The 16,564-nt window shown below is 43.2% G+C and overlaps 1 protein-coding gene across 2 annotated transcripts in view; it reads right to left on the minus strand.

The window, feature by feature from the left end:
* The window catches only part of CCNYL1 (cyclin Y like 1), a 49,112-nt gene extending 39,711 nt beyond the window's left edge, over window positions 1-9,401 (minus strand). For both annotated transcript variants that reach the window (XM_072978157.2, XM_072978148.2), the window contains exon 1: window positions 8,842-9,401. In XM_072978157.2, coding sequence (XP_072834258.2) covers window positions 8,842-9,094 — 253 coding nt within the window. In that variant the 5' untranslated portion in view covers window positions 9,095-9,401. The remainder of the gene's footprint in view (window positions 1-8,841) is intronic.
* Window positions 9,402-16,564: the final 7,163 nt, after the last annotated feature.

Below are 16,564 nucleotides of genomic sequence, written 5' to 3' on the forward strand. Positions count from 1 at the left end.
GTGAAATACATAAATATTGTAAGTGAATAAAAACTACTTTGGGCCCACTTCATATTGTCTTTCGGAAAACAAAGACTGAAAAGTCCACATGCACTATTACAGCAGAAGAAAAACACAGCACATGGCATGGTAACCACAAGGAGAACTATGAATAATTTATAGCACCTGGGGACCTAGCACAGCACATTTTATAATTTCTCACCTACCACATCTTTTGCGTCAAAGTGAGACCTCGATCATCCATTCAAATTTTTCTTGGCAGCCACATTTGTAGCTACCCTCTTACTCTGTGGTAATGAATTCTCAATCAACAGCACTTATGTTAACTTCAAAAAATAAAGCAGTTCTCTGTATGGTTCACATATTATGCGCAAAATAATCTGTAGCTTCTCATCTTCAAAAAAATCTCCATACTTTTTTCACTGCCAAACTAAGGAAGAATCTCATACTTTTCTATTGCTTTCTTCCTACCTAGAACACTGCCAGAAAAACAATGTTCAGCTGTTTAGCATATTTTTGTTCCATGCTGTCGGAGTAGTTTATTACGACTGGTAAAGTAATGTCCTGTAAAAAAATTTTACCCCCAAAAAAGGGACCTGCTACAAAACACTAGTGTGGTCCTATTCCAGTCGGTTAACCATGCCCTTTTCCACAATACCCTACTTCCCTAACAAAAAACATGCCATAGCCACTGAGAATGTTGTCCTCACTGGGCTGTTCTACAGTGTCCCTGCCTTTGTGGTTCCCCTCCCAAGGTCTGTTGTATTTATGGAAACACCGGGTTTACCTAGGCATACTAACATTATCTTGAGCTGCTTGGATAGCACCACTTTGGCCACATAAGCAATGCCACATGCTTCTGAAGGAGTTATACTACCATTTCCTCCTGCCAAATTTGCACCCTTCCTTTAGCAGCTTGCATGGCAGGCATAAGCCAATGGGCACAAGCTTCTTCAAAGTCAGATAAACCTTTTTATCCCACAAAACAAGTGGGAGTGTTCAGGAAGGAGGGACACTGATATTCTGTCCTGGGACAGACACTACTCTCCTATCTATTTGTCCCAAGACTCTGCTCGGATTCTTCAGACACTGATGGAGACCACTCAGATGAAGAACACATACAGTGGGGTCTTGACTTAAGAACGGCTTTAGTTAAGAACATTTTGACTTAAGAACCGCTCTCATAGGAAAATATTGACTTGACTTAAGTACTTAGATTTGAGTTAAGAACTGAAAAAAACCCACGTGGGAGGCAGGGAAAGTGCAAAATGTGAACTTTCAGTTAACTGTTGGCCAGTGAAAAGGGTGCCTGTCTGCTTCCTCACTCCTCCCAGTGTTTAGAGAGTGGACTGGGAGACAGTCTTCGGACTGCCTGGTACTGGACTGCCTGGACTGTATTTTCCCTGCCTTCCCTGAACCTTTCTTGACCTAAGAAAAAAAGAAACAAAATATCCCCCTCTAGTGGTCGAAGGCAGAATAGCAGCTTCCCATTAGTTTCTATGGACGGAAAAGAGCAGATACGGATTAAATGGTTTTCAATGCATTCCTATGGGAAATGCAGATTTGACTTGAGAACTTTTTGACTTGAGAACCACCTTCCAATACGGATTAAGTTCTCAAGTCAAGACCCCACTTGTACATTTAATTTGCTGAGAAAGGAGGCCAAAGCAACTTTTCTTACACACACACACTTGCCCACATACTCAGCAGTTCCTTTCACCACACATACATATCTCATTGCTTTCCTATTCCTGAAAACTGGCTGGGGCAATGGTGAAGCAGCCCTAATAATGGACTAAAGAAACAGGTATGGTGATCTTCACCAAATTAGTTGGATGGAAGTATGTATTCCTGGCATGGGGATTGGGGCCTGTGACAATTGATTCAAGCCAACCCAGGTAATTTTTCCAACCCTCATGATCATAAACGTAGCTAGACCAAAATTAGTTATCAACACTGCAAGGTTTCCAAGAAAGCCACTTCGTACTATTTGCTTAGTTTTTTTAAGCTACAATAAACAGGAAGTGAATATGTATTTCGCACCCTATAAAGGAATCTGTGATAGACACATTCATATTCAATAACATTCACTTTATTTAGGAATCAAACATCACAAAAGAAGGGAAGCAGTAAGTTACAGGTATCTGACTTTGCTGCTGTAACTGACCTTCCTGTTGGTTTGGATTTAACATGCCACTGTCCACTCATAATGACATCATGTTCCACTCAACCTTCAAAATCCCTTTACTCCAACACCCTTTTCCTTCCTTCTGATAAACAGTGGAAAATTCAGTGCTCAAGTCAGGCACCTTAATAGGCATTATTTTACTTTTAAGTACAGCAGCAACCACTGTTTTTATTTTAAGACTCATAGCTAGATATGTGCATGAGATTCAGAGAAAGCCTGAAGTCCAAGCAAACAGGGTCTAGTCCGTTCACATGAGTTATGGTGCTTCCTGAAATGATGTGGGCCTTCTTCTGCAGCTACCAGAAATGAAGCTGGACCCCATTCAAAGTTTCATCTGGACTTTGGAAAGGCATGGAAAAAAAGATACACACAGAACTATGCTTTTTGCATTTAATTTCTCTGAAAGATGACTCTTGGCTACCTTTCCAAGGACAGCCAGGGGTCATCTTTTCATTCTAAACATGTTTTCCCCACATCTGTGAACTGAGATGGGACTGTAGTTGATAAAGCTTATAAGTTATAATTCCAGTTTCCTTCCTCTTTTTCAATATATAGACAGCTGTTGGAAGAGACAGAACAAGCTTTTAAGTTAGGATTTAGGGGAGTTAGTGGCTCATTTTAACTGCTTTAATCTTCTTTAATCTTCACTCTGAGTTCCTCTCTTATTCCAATTTCTTTCATCCCCTCAGCTTTCCCCAACCTTTTCTCTACAGTATGCTTAATTCCTTGCTGTTGTTTGCAGCTACTATTCTTATTGATAGGCTTCCTGTCTTCATTTGCCTTAATATTAAGCATTTAATTCTCCTACCTCTGAAATCTTTCTAAAATCAGAAATACACTGTAATATTTCAATATGCATTACATTCCTTCCTTGTGTATATAAGAATGAAACAATAATGTAGTGATGTCAATGATAATTCATCATCATTGTATCTCCATCCAACATCATTTTACCACATTTTTAAAAAGATGCACACGATTCATCTTTTTGCACATGCACAACCATTTTTCCACATGTACAACCACAGTGACATTAGGCACCAACACCATAAACTTTCCAGATTCTACTTTTTAGGCCCTCTTCCCTGTGTTTCTTATACCAACATTTTCTTTTACAAGTACATTAATGTTCTGCATTTTGGGGGATGAGTTCAGTTCAGTGATGTTGCACTCTGTGTGTAGATTAGTTTAGGGTTAGGGTACTGGGTTATCATCAGTGATCTATTACAGCAGGCACCGAACATGAGAATGGAGGAAAAGAAAGTAATCTAATCACTCTCCCCACAGAATATTTAGGACCCTATTTCATATAAACTACTCTATCCTTCGGAAACTCTGCAAGCCTGCTACTTAGGGTCATCTCTGTGATGCTTATTGTTTTCCAAACTGCCTATTTGGGGAATCACTCTAAATGAAAAGGCTGCTTTGTTAAAAAAAAAAATTCCTCAACCTATCCTCCAAAATTGTAACAACCATGATGCTTCCATATGAGACCACTATGGCTGTAAATTTATTCTAGATCAAGAAATAAAAAGTTATTGACAGTTACCGCTTCCTTAAAAAAATCAAACATCAAAATTAAACATATAAAATTTGTATCTATTTGTCTTAAACCAAGCAGTTGTAAAGGGCAACTAATCCTTTAAATACCTTTCAGCAAAAAAACACTTAATTATTGTTGATGGGATACATGAACCTTCAGATTGTTGAACCTCAATGCACGTTTGGCCGAGACTCCAAACTGACAGAAGCCAAAGCAGGTGATTTCCCAAAGCACCAAATCACGGCTCAAACAAAATCTTGTGGTGAGTAGCCATTCATATTTGTGACTTACACTTTCCTTATCATAAGCAATCCTTCTAGTATTGAGTACATCACTCCTTACTCATGATTTTGTAGCTTTGTTCATTTGTGTGCAGTAGTAAAATGCCATGAAGACCAAAGGAATAGACAAACAGTACGGTGGTGCCTTGACTTACGAACGCCCTGACATATGAACATTTCGACTTACGAACAGCTCCGTATGCAAAATTTTGCTTTGACTTGCAAACGGAGCTGTGATTTATGAACAAAAAACGCGGGGAAAGTGGGAAATGGACTTTGGACTGCCTGGTACTGAATTTTAAAATGTAAACATTGGTTTAAAAGGTGCTTGGTTTGGTTTAAAGCTCCTTGGTTCTAAAGGTGTTCTTTTAAAAGGTGTTCCATGCCCCCCTCCTTTCCTGCCCTTTTTTTAACCTAAGTCATCTTAGGTTAAAAAAATATTTAACCCCCTAGTGGTAGAGGATGGATTAACCTGTTTTGCATTAGTTCCTATGGGAACTAATGCTCTGACTTACAAACGGGGGCTCTACATATGAACAAAAAAACAGCCGGAACGGATTAATCGGGTTTGAATGCATTCCTATGGGAAATGCTGATTTGACTTACAAACGTTTTGACTTACGAACATCTTCTGGGACGGATTAAGTTCGTAAATCAAGGCACCACTGTACAGACTTCAGAATTTTTAAAAAGAGACAGTAACTCTCATTCTCAAATTCTGATGAAAGCAGAAAACACAATGAACAGAAAGCACAATGTGAGAAGATACAACAGGAGATGAAGCTAAGTTATATTTTGAAAAAAAGATACCCATCCTGTTCTGTGTCCCATTCCTCATCTTTCTTTACTGCGGTTCCAGCATTCTGCTTCTCAAAAGACTTAAAGTCAATTTATCCTTCAGTCTCGAGAGACTATGGTAACGTGCTCTAAATAGAGGTCTTGAAATAACGTCTAGTGTGGCTAAGAAGGCCAATTCAAGAGTGACAATCCCCTCCCCACTGAAGACAAATCCAATCTGTCCCCTGTCCAGCTCCCTGATTTTGCTGCTTTCATGACTGCTTTTTTGCCTCGGCCTGCTGGACAAGGGTCTCTTCAAAATGGGAGAGGCCGTGATGCATCGCCTGCCTTCAGGCTGAATGCTCAGATGTCAGCGTTTCCTATCTTTCGAGGTCCATTTCTAAGGCCTTAAGATGCTGCTTGCAGATATCCTTGTATCGCAGCTGCGGTCTCCCTGTGGGGCAATTTCCCTGCACCAATTCTCCATACAGGAGATCTTTTGAAATCTGACCTTCAGCCATTCTCACGACATGCCCTAGCCAACATAGATGTTGCTGTTTCAGTAATGTATACATGCTAAAAATTCCAGCTTGTTCTAGGACTACTCTATTTGGAACTTCGTCCTGCCAGGTGATACCAAAAATGCATCGAAACAACACATATGGAACATGTTCAGCTTCCTCTCCTGCCATGCACAAAGAGTCCAGGACTCACTGCAGTACAGGAGTGTACTCAGGACACAGGCTCTATAGACCTGGATCTTGGTATATGCCGTCAGCTTCTTATTAAGCCATAGTCTCTTTGTGAGTCTAGAGAACATGGTAGCTGCTTTGCCATCTAGGGAGAGAGTGTCAGAGATCATTGAGCTAAGGTACACGAAGTCATGAACAACCTCCAATTCTTGTGTAGAGATGGTAATACAGGGAGGTGAGTCCACGCCCTGTCCCATGACGTGTTTTCTTCAGGCTGATTGTTAATCCAAAGTCTTGGCAGGCCTTACTAAAACAATGTATAAGTTGTTGGAGCTCTTCAGCAGAATGGGCAACAACAGCTGCATCGTTGGTTGTTGTGGGTTTTTCGGGCTCTTTGACCATGTTCTAAAGTTTGTTCTTCTTAATGTTTCGCCAGTCTCTGCATCATCAGCAAAGAGGAAGTCCCACATGCATTTCAGCTGGACTTTGGTCTTCACTCTCAATCTAGAGAAATTAAAGAGCTTTTCATCTGATCTAGTCCAGAGATAGATACCTTCTGTTGCAGTTCCATGCTTCAGCATGACAGCAAAAAAGCCCTATGCTGCTGGGATACTTGGTCAGGGGAATGAGCTTTGAGGAAAGCACTTAGACACCACCCCCTTCAGTGCTTTCTTGATAAGATGCAATGCAATGGCATCCTTCTGTCTCAAGAGACTATGGTAACGATGACAGAGAAGACTGAAGAAGAGAGTTTGTTTGAAACAAGATTCTACACATGAGCAAGTACCTAGATTTTCCACTGTTCCTGTTCGTTTGTAGAATCTACATGTGAATAGAATCCTTTCCTCTTCAGACTCCTCCATCATCACATGAAGAAAACAATGCTGGGTGTGGCAGGCCTACACAAACTCCTCTACGGATGTCTAGCAAACTAAATACTGTTAACTCCTGAATAGGTTTTAGTCATGCTTAGAACTGTCCCATTGAAACCACTGGGATCTCAGTCAGTCACAGTGACCCTGATATAATGTCCCTGATGTCAATAGGTCAGTTCTTAAGCATGACTAAGTCTAACTCCAACTCACAGAATTTCTAGAGACCATCTGTGTTTTAGACTGACTGGAACTTCTTATATTAAATATTTTTTTTCTGTTTAAATGTCAAAGAAATACTACATTCATTTAGCTGAAGTCTGAAACCCCTGTTTCATACACGTAATCTTTCAATTTCAATCCAGATGCTTTCTTACAGTAATAAAGCATACTCAAATGTTGCCAAAATAAAACAAAAACTCCTAAGATAACCGGCAAAGAACTGGCAAAGTATGTACAACTCTACCATGTGCTCTGGTATAGAGCAGATTCAATCTTACTAGAGATACGAATAACCCCACACAGGTGGCAATAATGAGGGTCCAGCCCCATGGCGCCAGACAGTCCACTCACTGATCTGCTGCTGCTGCAGATGCCACGATTCTTCCAATGGTTGTGCAGATCACAATCTGCAAGCCACTCTTCGACCTTGCAGTGAGGCTTGTCCTCCCGCCTCTTGCCAGGAGTGGCTAGCCGATCATGATCTGCAGAGCCATTGGAAGAATTGCAGTGTCCGCAGCAGCGGCAGATCGGTGAGTGAACTGTCCGGTCCCATGGTGTTGCACTCTCGTTATTGCCACCTGTGCAGGGATATTCGTATAGGAATACCCCTATCTCTACTTGAGACCATCACTCATAGAGATCCACTACTCAAGTGCACAAGGATAGAGTAAAGGAGACCACTTGTTGGTCTCTACCTCTACCTGAAATTGCAACAGTTATTTAAATACTTCTGAATTAGTTATATTTAAAAAATAGAAAAGAACATCTTACTGCTGGAACAGAATGGAATGATCTGATTCAGCTACCCCACTAATTCCTTTCTAGAAACAAATGTTAAGTATTTAAAGGGGAAATAATGTATCTTTCCTTTCCTTCAGCCATCCTTTCAGATCAAACAGCTTTGTAGCCACCACTTTGTTTTAGGGATACACAGATTAAAACTTTCCAAGCTGATTTTAGAACAATGAAACAGAAGAGACAAACAGAAAATATGAAATATTCATGTTTCCCTTTTCTGTTTAAACAAAAATAGGGGAACATGAAAGATGGAAATGCGAAAATTTTAAATGAGACCAATATTTCAAAGGCTATGTATACCGACTAGATAAAAAGCATGAAAATTAAACTGAGACTCTTTTTTTGCATTTCCCCTTCCATTTTTTGCGACATGAAAATCCCACTCCTAGTATAGCTGTAGGATCACTGAGACTTCTTGCTCAGATGAGGCCCTAAAAATTGTCCATATACCTTGACAAATCCAACCTCTTTGTACACTCAGTTTCTTTTTTAATCTTCATTTTGACTTCTTTTCCTATAGACAGGTGGGAGACACATGGTCCCATGTGAACATTCAGTGCGGTTTAGTGGACAGTGTGACAGAATAGGACTCTGGAGACCTGGGTTCAGATCCTCACTTGTCCCTAGAAACTCATGGGGAATTGAAAAAGCTACTTAAATATTTCACTTACCTTGAGAACCCTATGGGTCATTCATTGAGTTCAGCTGGCACAGTGGGGAACTGAGCTCCCACCCTCTGTCTGACTCCACAACCTGAGACCTAAACCACAGAGTTTTCCAGCCATTCCTCATTTACAGCACATAACTACATAGAGTCTCCTCCAAACATTTGTGCTGTACTTAGCTGTAAAAGTTCCTCTGGGCTGACCAGAAAACCTCCTTCCAATACCTTTTCAACGCACACAGGGGCAGACCACCCCTTGTCAGAAATTAAAGAGGACCGTCAAGGTGCGTCTGATTTACGGAAATCCTCGCCTTGTTCCCCAAGCGGGCGAGAGACTTGAGGAGTGGGCTGCCCACAGCCGCCGCCGCCACCGCCTCCCCTTCAGGGAGTTTCCTTCCACGGCGATGAAGGCCGTTGGAACCGAAGGTCCCGTGAGTCCTAGTCCGCCACTCTCTACCCCTTGCCTCGCACGGCCTCTCAAGATGGACGGCGGGGCCCTCACTAAAACCCGTGCCGGACGACGGGGGCCCCTTGACAAAACCGGGGTTCATTTCCCCCCCCCGGAATAACGGTACTTGGGGTGTTGAGCTACAAACCCTGCCCAGCCTTCCTGAGCGGGCGGGCGCTTGTTCACCGCTCTAAACGCCTCCCTGACGCGAGAAACCGCCGAGCTTTGTCCCCACAGGTGGCCCACGGGAGGCGACGAAGGGACCCCTGCCGCCCCCCCTCGGCCCCACTCTGGGGCAAGGCCTTGCCCACTGCCCGCGGCCTCCCCTGCTCCCGGCCCTGCCCCGCCTCGCTCACCATCCGGGAACTCGCGGTCACTGATGTGCTGCAGGTGCGGTCCGCCCGTGTCAGAGTCGCCGGACTCCGCCTCCGTGATCTCCCGGTAGGCGCCCCCACGCCGTTCCAGTCCCGCGGCCGCCGCCGCCGCCGCTCCGCCGCCCGCTCCCCCTCCGCCGCTGCCTCCCGTCGCCGCTCCCAGGGCAGAGCCGCGGGCCCCGCCGAGCTTGGGGCTGGCTCCGGGAGAGACGCAGCAGGTGACGGTATTCCCCATGGCGGCGCCGGGCAACTGCTGCTGCTGCCGCTGCGACCGCCGCCGGATCCGGCTAGGCTGGGCTGGACCCGAGCCGGGCTATAGGAGGCCCCGGAGGGAGCGACCCCAGCGCCGCCTCATGGTCGCGCCGCAGCCGGCCTCTCCTCTGTTTCCTGCCGGGGCTCCGCTCGACAAACGGAGCGCAGAAACCCCCCGACCGGAAGACCGGCGGAGACGCCACTTTCCCAACGGGCCCTGCTTCTCCTGTGGCGGCGGCGGCGGCGGCTCTTCCGCCGAGCTCGCGCTGCTCCGGCTGACCAATTGCCGGCCGCGCTTCACGCCCTCACGTGACCCCGAGCACCGTATCATTCCCGGGCAAAGGGGGAAACAGAGCAGGTGGTGCCACCCCCTCCCCGTGGTCACGTGACGGGGTGAGGTCGGGAGCCGCCCCTCTCGCGGACGCTGTCGATCCAGAGATTACGGAGGAAACCAGTGAGGCTCATGAAGCCCTCGGGTTTCTCTTCTCTTCGGCGTTCTCGACTGTGGAGATAGTGGCATTTCATATGGGGGTGGTTAGCAGCCAAACGTGTTGTGGTAGAAGGAGTCTTACGTGTGAGGGAACTGACAAGTCGCGCCATGCTATCTTTCTATCTCTATGGTGGTTCCAAATCGTTTCACGCCATCCTAGCCCCGCCCCGTGGCCGCACCGCTCCTCCCTCTTTGCCTGTGACCACGCCCCCTCCCCCGCTGCTTCATCCCCCCCCCTGCAGGGCTCTCCTGTGCCTGCCACTCTCTTCCGGTTCCCACATGCCCGCGGCGGGAGGGGCGAGGGCTTGTTATGGCAGCTGGGCGCTCAGGCTTGCCGAGGGTGGGGTTCTTCCGCCCGAGTTTCCTGCTGAAATCTCCTTTGTGATGACACAGACCTCTGGCTCAGCCCGCACAGGAGATCCACCAGGTTCCGGCGTTGGGCTTGCTTGCTGCTGCAACACACACAGAGCTATCCCTGGGGAAGAAGCCTGGGGCGGAGGCGGAGGCGGCTCGGAGTTCCCGGTCCGCACATTGCACTCAGACCCTGTACACAGTATTTATTTCTCTCAGAGACATTCCTGATGCTGTGCACTCGTCTTAGCTATAAAGGAACCTTATCGTCGTCTTCTAAAGTCCAAGAATATTTTTTTTTCCGATGTGAAATCGTATTCTTGTTACATAAATGGTCTGTGATCTACATTTCCGCATGCTGTCATTACACTGATAACAATATTTTTATTTTTGTCTAGCAGTTGCACATAACTTATACAAACACAGTCTTGTAGGATCAAAAATTTGAAAATCTAGAATCCTAGAAATGTTCATTACTGCACTGCAAGGGCTTTGGAACCACAAAGAGGGCACATTATTAGAAATACTTCTGTCATCCCCTTATTTAGACTTTCGTCTTGAATTTCAAGGACCACGCCAATATTTTAGTTGGTTTAGCTTTCTGTTCACAGAAATGTCCTACTAGTTACTTGTGAAATGCCTGTAAGTAATACATGAGTATAATTGCAACTTCTGTCCTGTGTTCTGGATGTAGTAAACGTGGAAGTTTTGGAGAAGTCTAGCTTCCTGTGAGTTGAAAATGGGGTTCATAATCCTATGAAGGAATGCCACTGGATTTACTGTATCTTTTCTTTGCAACTGTACCAACAAAAGTCTGAGTGTATATGTCTATGAAAAGACATTGTAAGAAGGGTGAGAGCTATATACTGTATAATGCCACTGCAATCCTTCCTTTGGCTAGAATGTATGATGGCTTTTTGAAAATAAGCCCGTATCTGACATGCTTGACTCTGGAAAGCCCCAGTTAAAAGACTAAAATGTCAGCTTATTTGATTGAAATAGAGGTTACATAATGTATTATTTTTAAATGTTTTATTTCATGTTTATGAAAGAAAAATAATAACAAAACTAACATAAAATGTGTGCATATACACAATACAACTAGAATTCCCCACCTGTGCCACTTTTACCCTCAGGACTAGATAACCAAAAATATCATTTTAATACTTTTCATTCCATTCACTCCAAAAATACATTGATTCTTCTGTTGGCTTATGACCTTTTCCTTTCACAAAGTTATACTCCAAATATAAATTCCTTCTTACTTTCATTTCACGTTAGCTTATCATTAATTGCTAAACTGCACATTTCTTTGTACCAGTCTTCAATATTAATTTGTTTGTCACTTTTCTAATTCTTTGCAAATATTAATCTTGCTACTGTAGCCATTATAATTATTAACGCTTTCTGTTCTTTTTAATGATGGTCATTCTTAATTATATTTAGGAGGGCAATAATTGGTGATACAGTGGTGTCTCGACTTACGAAATCAATCCATATTGGAATGGTGGCTGTAACTCAAAATTTTCATATGTTGAAGCACCATTTCCCATAGGAATGCATTGAAAACTGATTAATCCATTCCAGCCAAAGAAAAAAATACAAAAAAAGAAAAAGAAAATAAACAGAGCAAGTCCCATGCCGGGACTGCAAAAATAAAGTAAAATAAAATGAAAAAATAAAAAATCCAAAAATAAACATTGGAGCAAGTCCGCTGGGACTTTTAAAAAATCACCAAAGAATAAAACAACACAGAAACATAAACCCCCAGCCCAAACCCTCCAAACCCCACCCACAACAACTTTTTTCAAAGGAAAAAGGAGCACCTTACCCTGTACAAAGCCTCCTCAGCCTCCCGGGCTTTCCCGCTGCTGTGACCGCTGCCGTCGGAGGCCTCCGGGGGTTCCCTGGCACTGTGACCGCTGCCACTGGAGGCCTCCCCGGCTTCATTGCTGCCATTGGAGGCATCTCAGGGTTCCCCGCTGTCATGACCGCCGCGGTTGGAGGCCTTCTGGGGTTCCCCGCAGCCGCCAGAGGCCTCCCTGGCTTCCTCACTGCTGTCAGAGGCCTCCCAGGGTTCCCCGCTGTGGTGACAGCCACTGCCGGAGGCCTCCCCAGCTTCTTCTGCACCATTGGAGGACTCTGGGGGGTACCCTGCCACTGTAACCGCCACTTCCGGAGGATTCCCTGCTTCCTTGCCGCCGTTGGAGGTCTCTTCAGGTTCCCCGGTTCTGTGACCGCACCGCTGGAGGCCTCCTCGGCTTCCCCGCCACCATCAGAGGCCTCCCGGGGTTCCCCATCACCACCAGAGGCTTCAGGCAGCAGCGGTTGCAGCGGTGGGGAAGTCCAGGAGGCCTCCAGCGGCAGCGGTCACAGCAGTGGGGAACCCCGGGAGGCCGAGCTCATCCGGCATGGTCCGGCAGCTCTCCTCTCAGTGGTGGTGGCAGCAGTGCTGGAAGCCCGGGAGGCTGAGCCTCCCTTTTCCTAACTGTTGGGGCGAAGAAGTAGCCTCTTCACCACCAACGGTTTGAATTTCCTGCCCTTTTTCCCCTGCCTTTTTCCATTTGTGAATGGAAACTCCAGCCACAAGTTGAAGCAAAATTTAGCAGCCAGAGCTTTTTGTAAGTCAAAATTTTCATCCGTAAGTCGAGGCACCACTGTATTTGAATAACATATCCAATAATTTCTCTAATTTCTTTAAAAATTAGTGGCCATACCTTCTTTCTTGTTTCACAAGTCCACCGCATATGCATATAGGTTCCTTTTTTACTTCTCCAGCATTGAGATGGTGCATTTTTATTTATTATATTCAATCTTACTGGGGAAAAGTATCTTCTCCATGCAACTTTAAAACAATTTTCTTTTACCCTTATAGACATATTCTTCATTATTCTTTGTGACTATATTTTGTTCCAATCCTCAACTTTGTCCTCTTCCTTTAAGTCCTCCTGCCACTGGTTTTTCGTCATAGCTTTTTCAGATCCAGCATGTGTTAAAATCTTATAAATTGCACTAACTGTGCTCTTTCTTTTGTTTGCTTCCTCTTGAACTTGTCTTTGGTCAATGATCTCCTCAATTTTATCAGTTTTCTAAGTTTTGGGAGCATCCAAAATATAAAATTAAGTTTAGGAATAATCTTCATTTTACATAATGCTGTTCTTCTGAACTATGACAATTTTAATTTTTTGTACTAATTTATCTGGTCATTAATTTATTTCTTAAATTTATCCATATTTAATTTAATCATTTATTATAAAATACATGTAGCATATTTTTCCATGTATAAGACAATACTTTTGTCTAAAATCTTTAGACTTAAAATTTAGGGTCATCTTATATACGAAAGTAAGCTGAAGAGAGAACAAAAAAAAGTGGAGGGGAAAGCAACGATCAAAGCAATCTTGCAGACACATGGGGTGTCTTATACATGGAAAAATACAGTAATATAAATTCCCAAATACAGTGGTGCCCCGCATAACGAGTGATTTAATGACGAATCCTCATAGCGATGCAGTTTTTGATGATGTTTTAGATGGCCAAAAATCACTTTGCGATGATCAGTAAGCATTTCGCTTACCGATTTTCGCATAGTGATGTTTTTTCTAACAGCTGATTGGCGGTTCCAAAATGGCCACCGGGTAAAGAAAATGGCTGCCTGCAGTGTTTTCACACCCTTTCCTCGCTTACTGGGCAGCGAAAATGGCAGCCGCATGGAGGATTTCCGGATAACGGTGAGTTTTTTGCCCATAGGAACACATTAAACGTGTTTTAATGCGTTCCTATGGGCTTTTTTGCCCCGCATAGCAACGAATCCGGATAGCGATGATTTTTTTGGAACAGATTATTGTCGCTATGCGGGACATCACTGTATTTACTTATATGTTCAATTCTTCCCTTAAATTCTTATTTCCATTCCTTCTTATCTGCTTCTGAGTGATTTAATAAAATACAATCAGATTTCTCTCAGTTTACTTTCAAACCAGTTATTTCTTCAAAGAGATTTAAATGTGTTCTAATTTTCTGCAATGTGTCTTTTGGGGTTTTGATTATTAATAATGTATCATCTGCAAAGAGGTTTATTTTATCCTCCTCTCTAGTATCTACAACTTTAATTAAACTATAATTTCTGATCACTTGTGCCAGCACTTCTATTATCAGTGTAAATAAAATTGAAGATAAGGGGCAACTCTGTGTGGTTCCTGGTCTTAAATATATTGATTATGTTCTGCCATCATTTATTATTATTTTTTCAAAGTTCTGTGAATACAGTATATTTGTTGAATTATTTGTCTAAATTAAATACCTAATCCTATTGTTTAAACAATATTTTTAATGTGTCCCATTCAACTGAATCTAAAGCTTTGAAAATATCTAGGGATATCACACCTGCTTTATATTTTGATTATTTTTCCAGGTGCATTAAGTTAAGCACCTTCCTCATTGTATCTGACATCTGTCTGCCTTGTATAAATCCATTTTGATCTTTCTCAGTGTAATTCCCTATAAAATTAAAGGTTTAAAGTTTTATAATTAAATTCAAATTGTTTAGTTTTGTTTTATTTCAAATTATACATAAAGTTTACAACTTATTGGCCAAAGGCTTCTTGCCTATTACACAGGTGGAAGGGAAATGCATAAGTTACAGTGATAAATTGCTGTTAACTAAGAAGTTCCTGCTAAGATTTTTCATTGCATACCAGTGGTTAGAATTTTGAAGAGAGATGGGATCAAAAGCTGGTAAAGGCTAGAAGCAGTAGGATGTCTGAAATTCATAAAACCCCCACCTTACTCCTTAAACCAATAAAACCATCAACCAAGAGCATAGAATAGGGTTAGTGTCATGATACTGGCCACTACAGAGAGGGTCTACTGATCACTGAGCCACACTGCCCTTACTTGCCCTGCTGTGGACATTTGCAAGGAGGGTCCAGTGTGCTAGAGATTGAGAAAAGCTTCCTACGAGACCCTTCTCCCAACACCCTTGAGCCTGCTTGCTCTTTTGGTACTCTAGGAAGAGGCAAAATCTTCCCAAGGGTTGCTTTTGATTGCAAACCAACCCTGTAAAGTAGGAATGCCAAAAACCCACAAAGTGCTCAAAACCTCTGAGTGTAAGGTGCTATCTTTAGTATCACCAGCCCCTTGATCTGTCCGAGTGATCACACAACTGTAAAATTTAATTATTTTATTGAAGGTATTTCAAGAAGACATACATGTTCAGAAGTGTTTAACACTTCTAAAAGAATCAAAATGATGTGAAGGAGTTCCATAGTAAAAAGCAAACCAAAACTCAGTTAAGAGTAAGATCCACAAAAACTAATATTAGCTACTTTTATCTTATATTTACAAAGTAATAAATATATAGCCTGGTTCCAGTATCTACACAGAGTTCAGCAGAGTGACAGGCATAGATTACTTTTTCTGGAAAGATAAAGATAAGCAAGCAAAAATTTTCAAAGTATAATAACTAACTTGAATAATTCATTCTTCTGCTTCCCCTTATAGAGTGGATATAAAAGTTTACACACCCCTGTTAAAATGTCAAGTGTCTGTGATTTAAAAAAATGAAAAATTGAATCATTTCAGAACTTTTCCACCTTTAATGAGACCTATGAACCGTACAACTCAGTTGAATAACAAACTGAAATCTTTTAGGTGAAGAGAAGTAAAAATTAAAAAACTGAAATACAGTGGTGCCTCAACTTACAAACGCCGCTACCTACAAATATTTCGACTTATGAGCAGCTCCGGTCACAAAATTTTGGTTCAACTTGCAAGCGGAGCTTCGACGTAAGAACGGAAAAAGGCAGGAAATTGAAACCGTTGGTGGCAAAGAGGCTCCTTCTTTGTAGCTCTTTCGCCCCAATGGTTAGAGCAGGGGGTCAGGGAACTTTTTTTACTCCTGCGGCGCAGGAGGAGGAAGGAGAGGCAGGGCTGGCTCCGTATCACCACCGGACATGCCGGTGCGCTCCCTGCCCATCCCTGGCACAGGTATACTCATGAGTAATGGCCCCCTCCGCCATGGCCGGCCCCGCCGCTGCTGCCTCGTGTACCCTGGCTGGGGCCCGTCACTGGCTGCCATCTGCCAGGGAGTGAGTGTCATCGGAGAAGGCTTCGGTCTGCCTGGTAAGGTGCTGCTTTTTGCTTTTTAAAAACTTCTGGGTGAGAATTGCAGGGTGGGTTTGGCCTGAGGGAGGTTATGTTTCTGTGCTGTGTTGTTGTTTGTTTTTGGTGATTTTTTTATTTACGTATTTATTTTGCAGTCTCGGCGTGGGAATTGCTCGATGTTTATTTTTGGGTTTTGTCTCATTTTCTTTTTTTGCAGCCTTCGGGGCTTGCTCTGTTTATTTTTGGTTGTTCTTTTTAAAGCCCCAGCGCCTTCTGATGGGGCTTTCTGTGTGCTTTTTTTTGGTATTTTTTTTTAAATGCTGGAGTGGATTAATTCCGTTCCCATGCATTTCAGTGGGAAATGGTCCTTTGACTTGCATGCATTTCCACTTATGAACATCTTCTGGGATGGATTAAGTTCATAAGTCGAGGCACGACTGTAATATGGTTGCATCTGTGTGCATATCCTCTTATAACTGGGGATGTCGCTGTGTTCAGCAGTAAACA

Source organism: Pogona vitticeps, chromosome 1, assembly GCF_051106095.1.
Source record: "Pogona vitticeps strain Pit_001003342236 chromosome 1, PviZW2.1, whole genome shotgun sequence".
In the NCBI taxonomy this organism is placed as follows: Eukaryota; Metazoa; Chordata; class Lepidosauria; order Squamata; family Agamidae; genus Pogona; species Pogona vitticeps.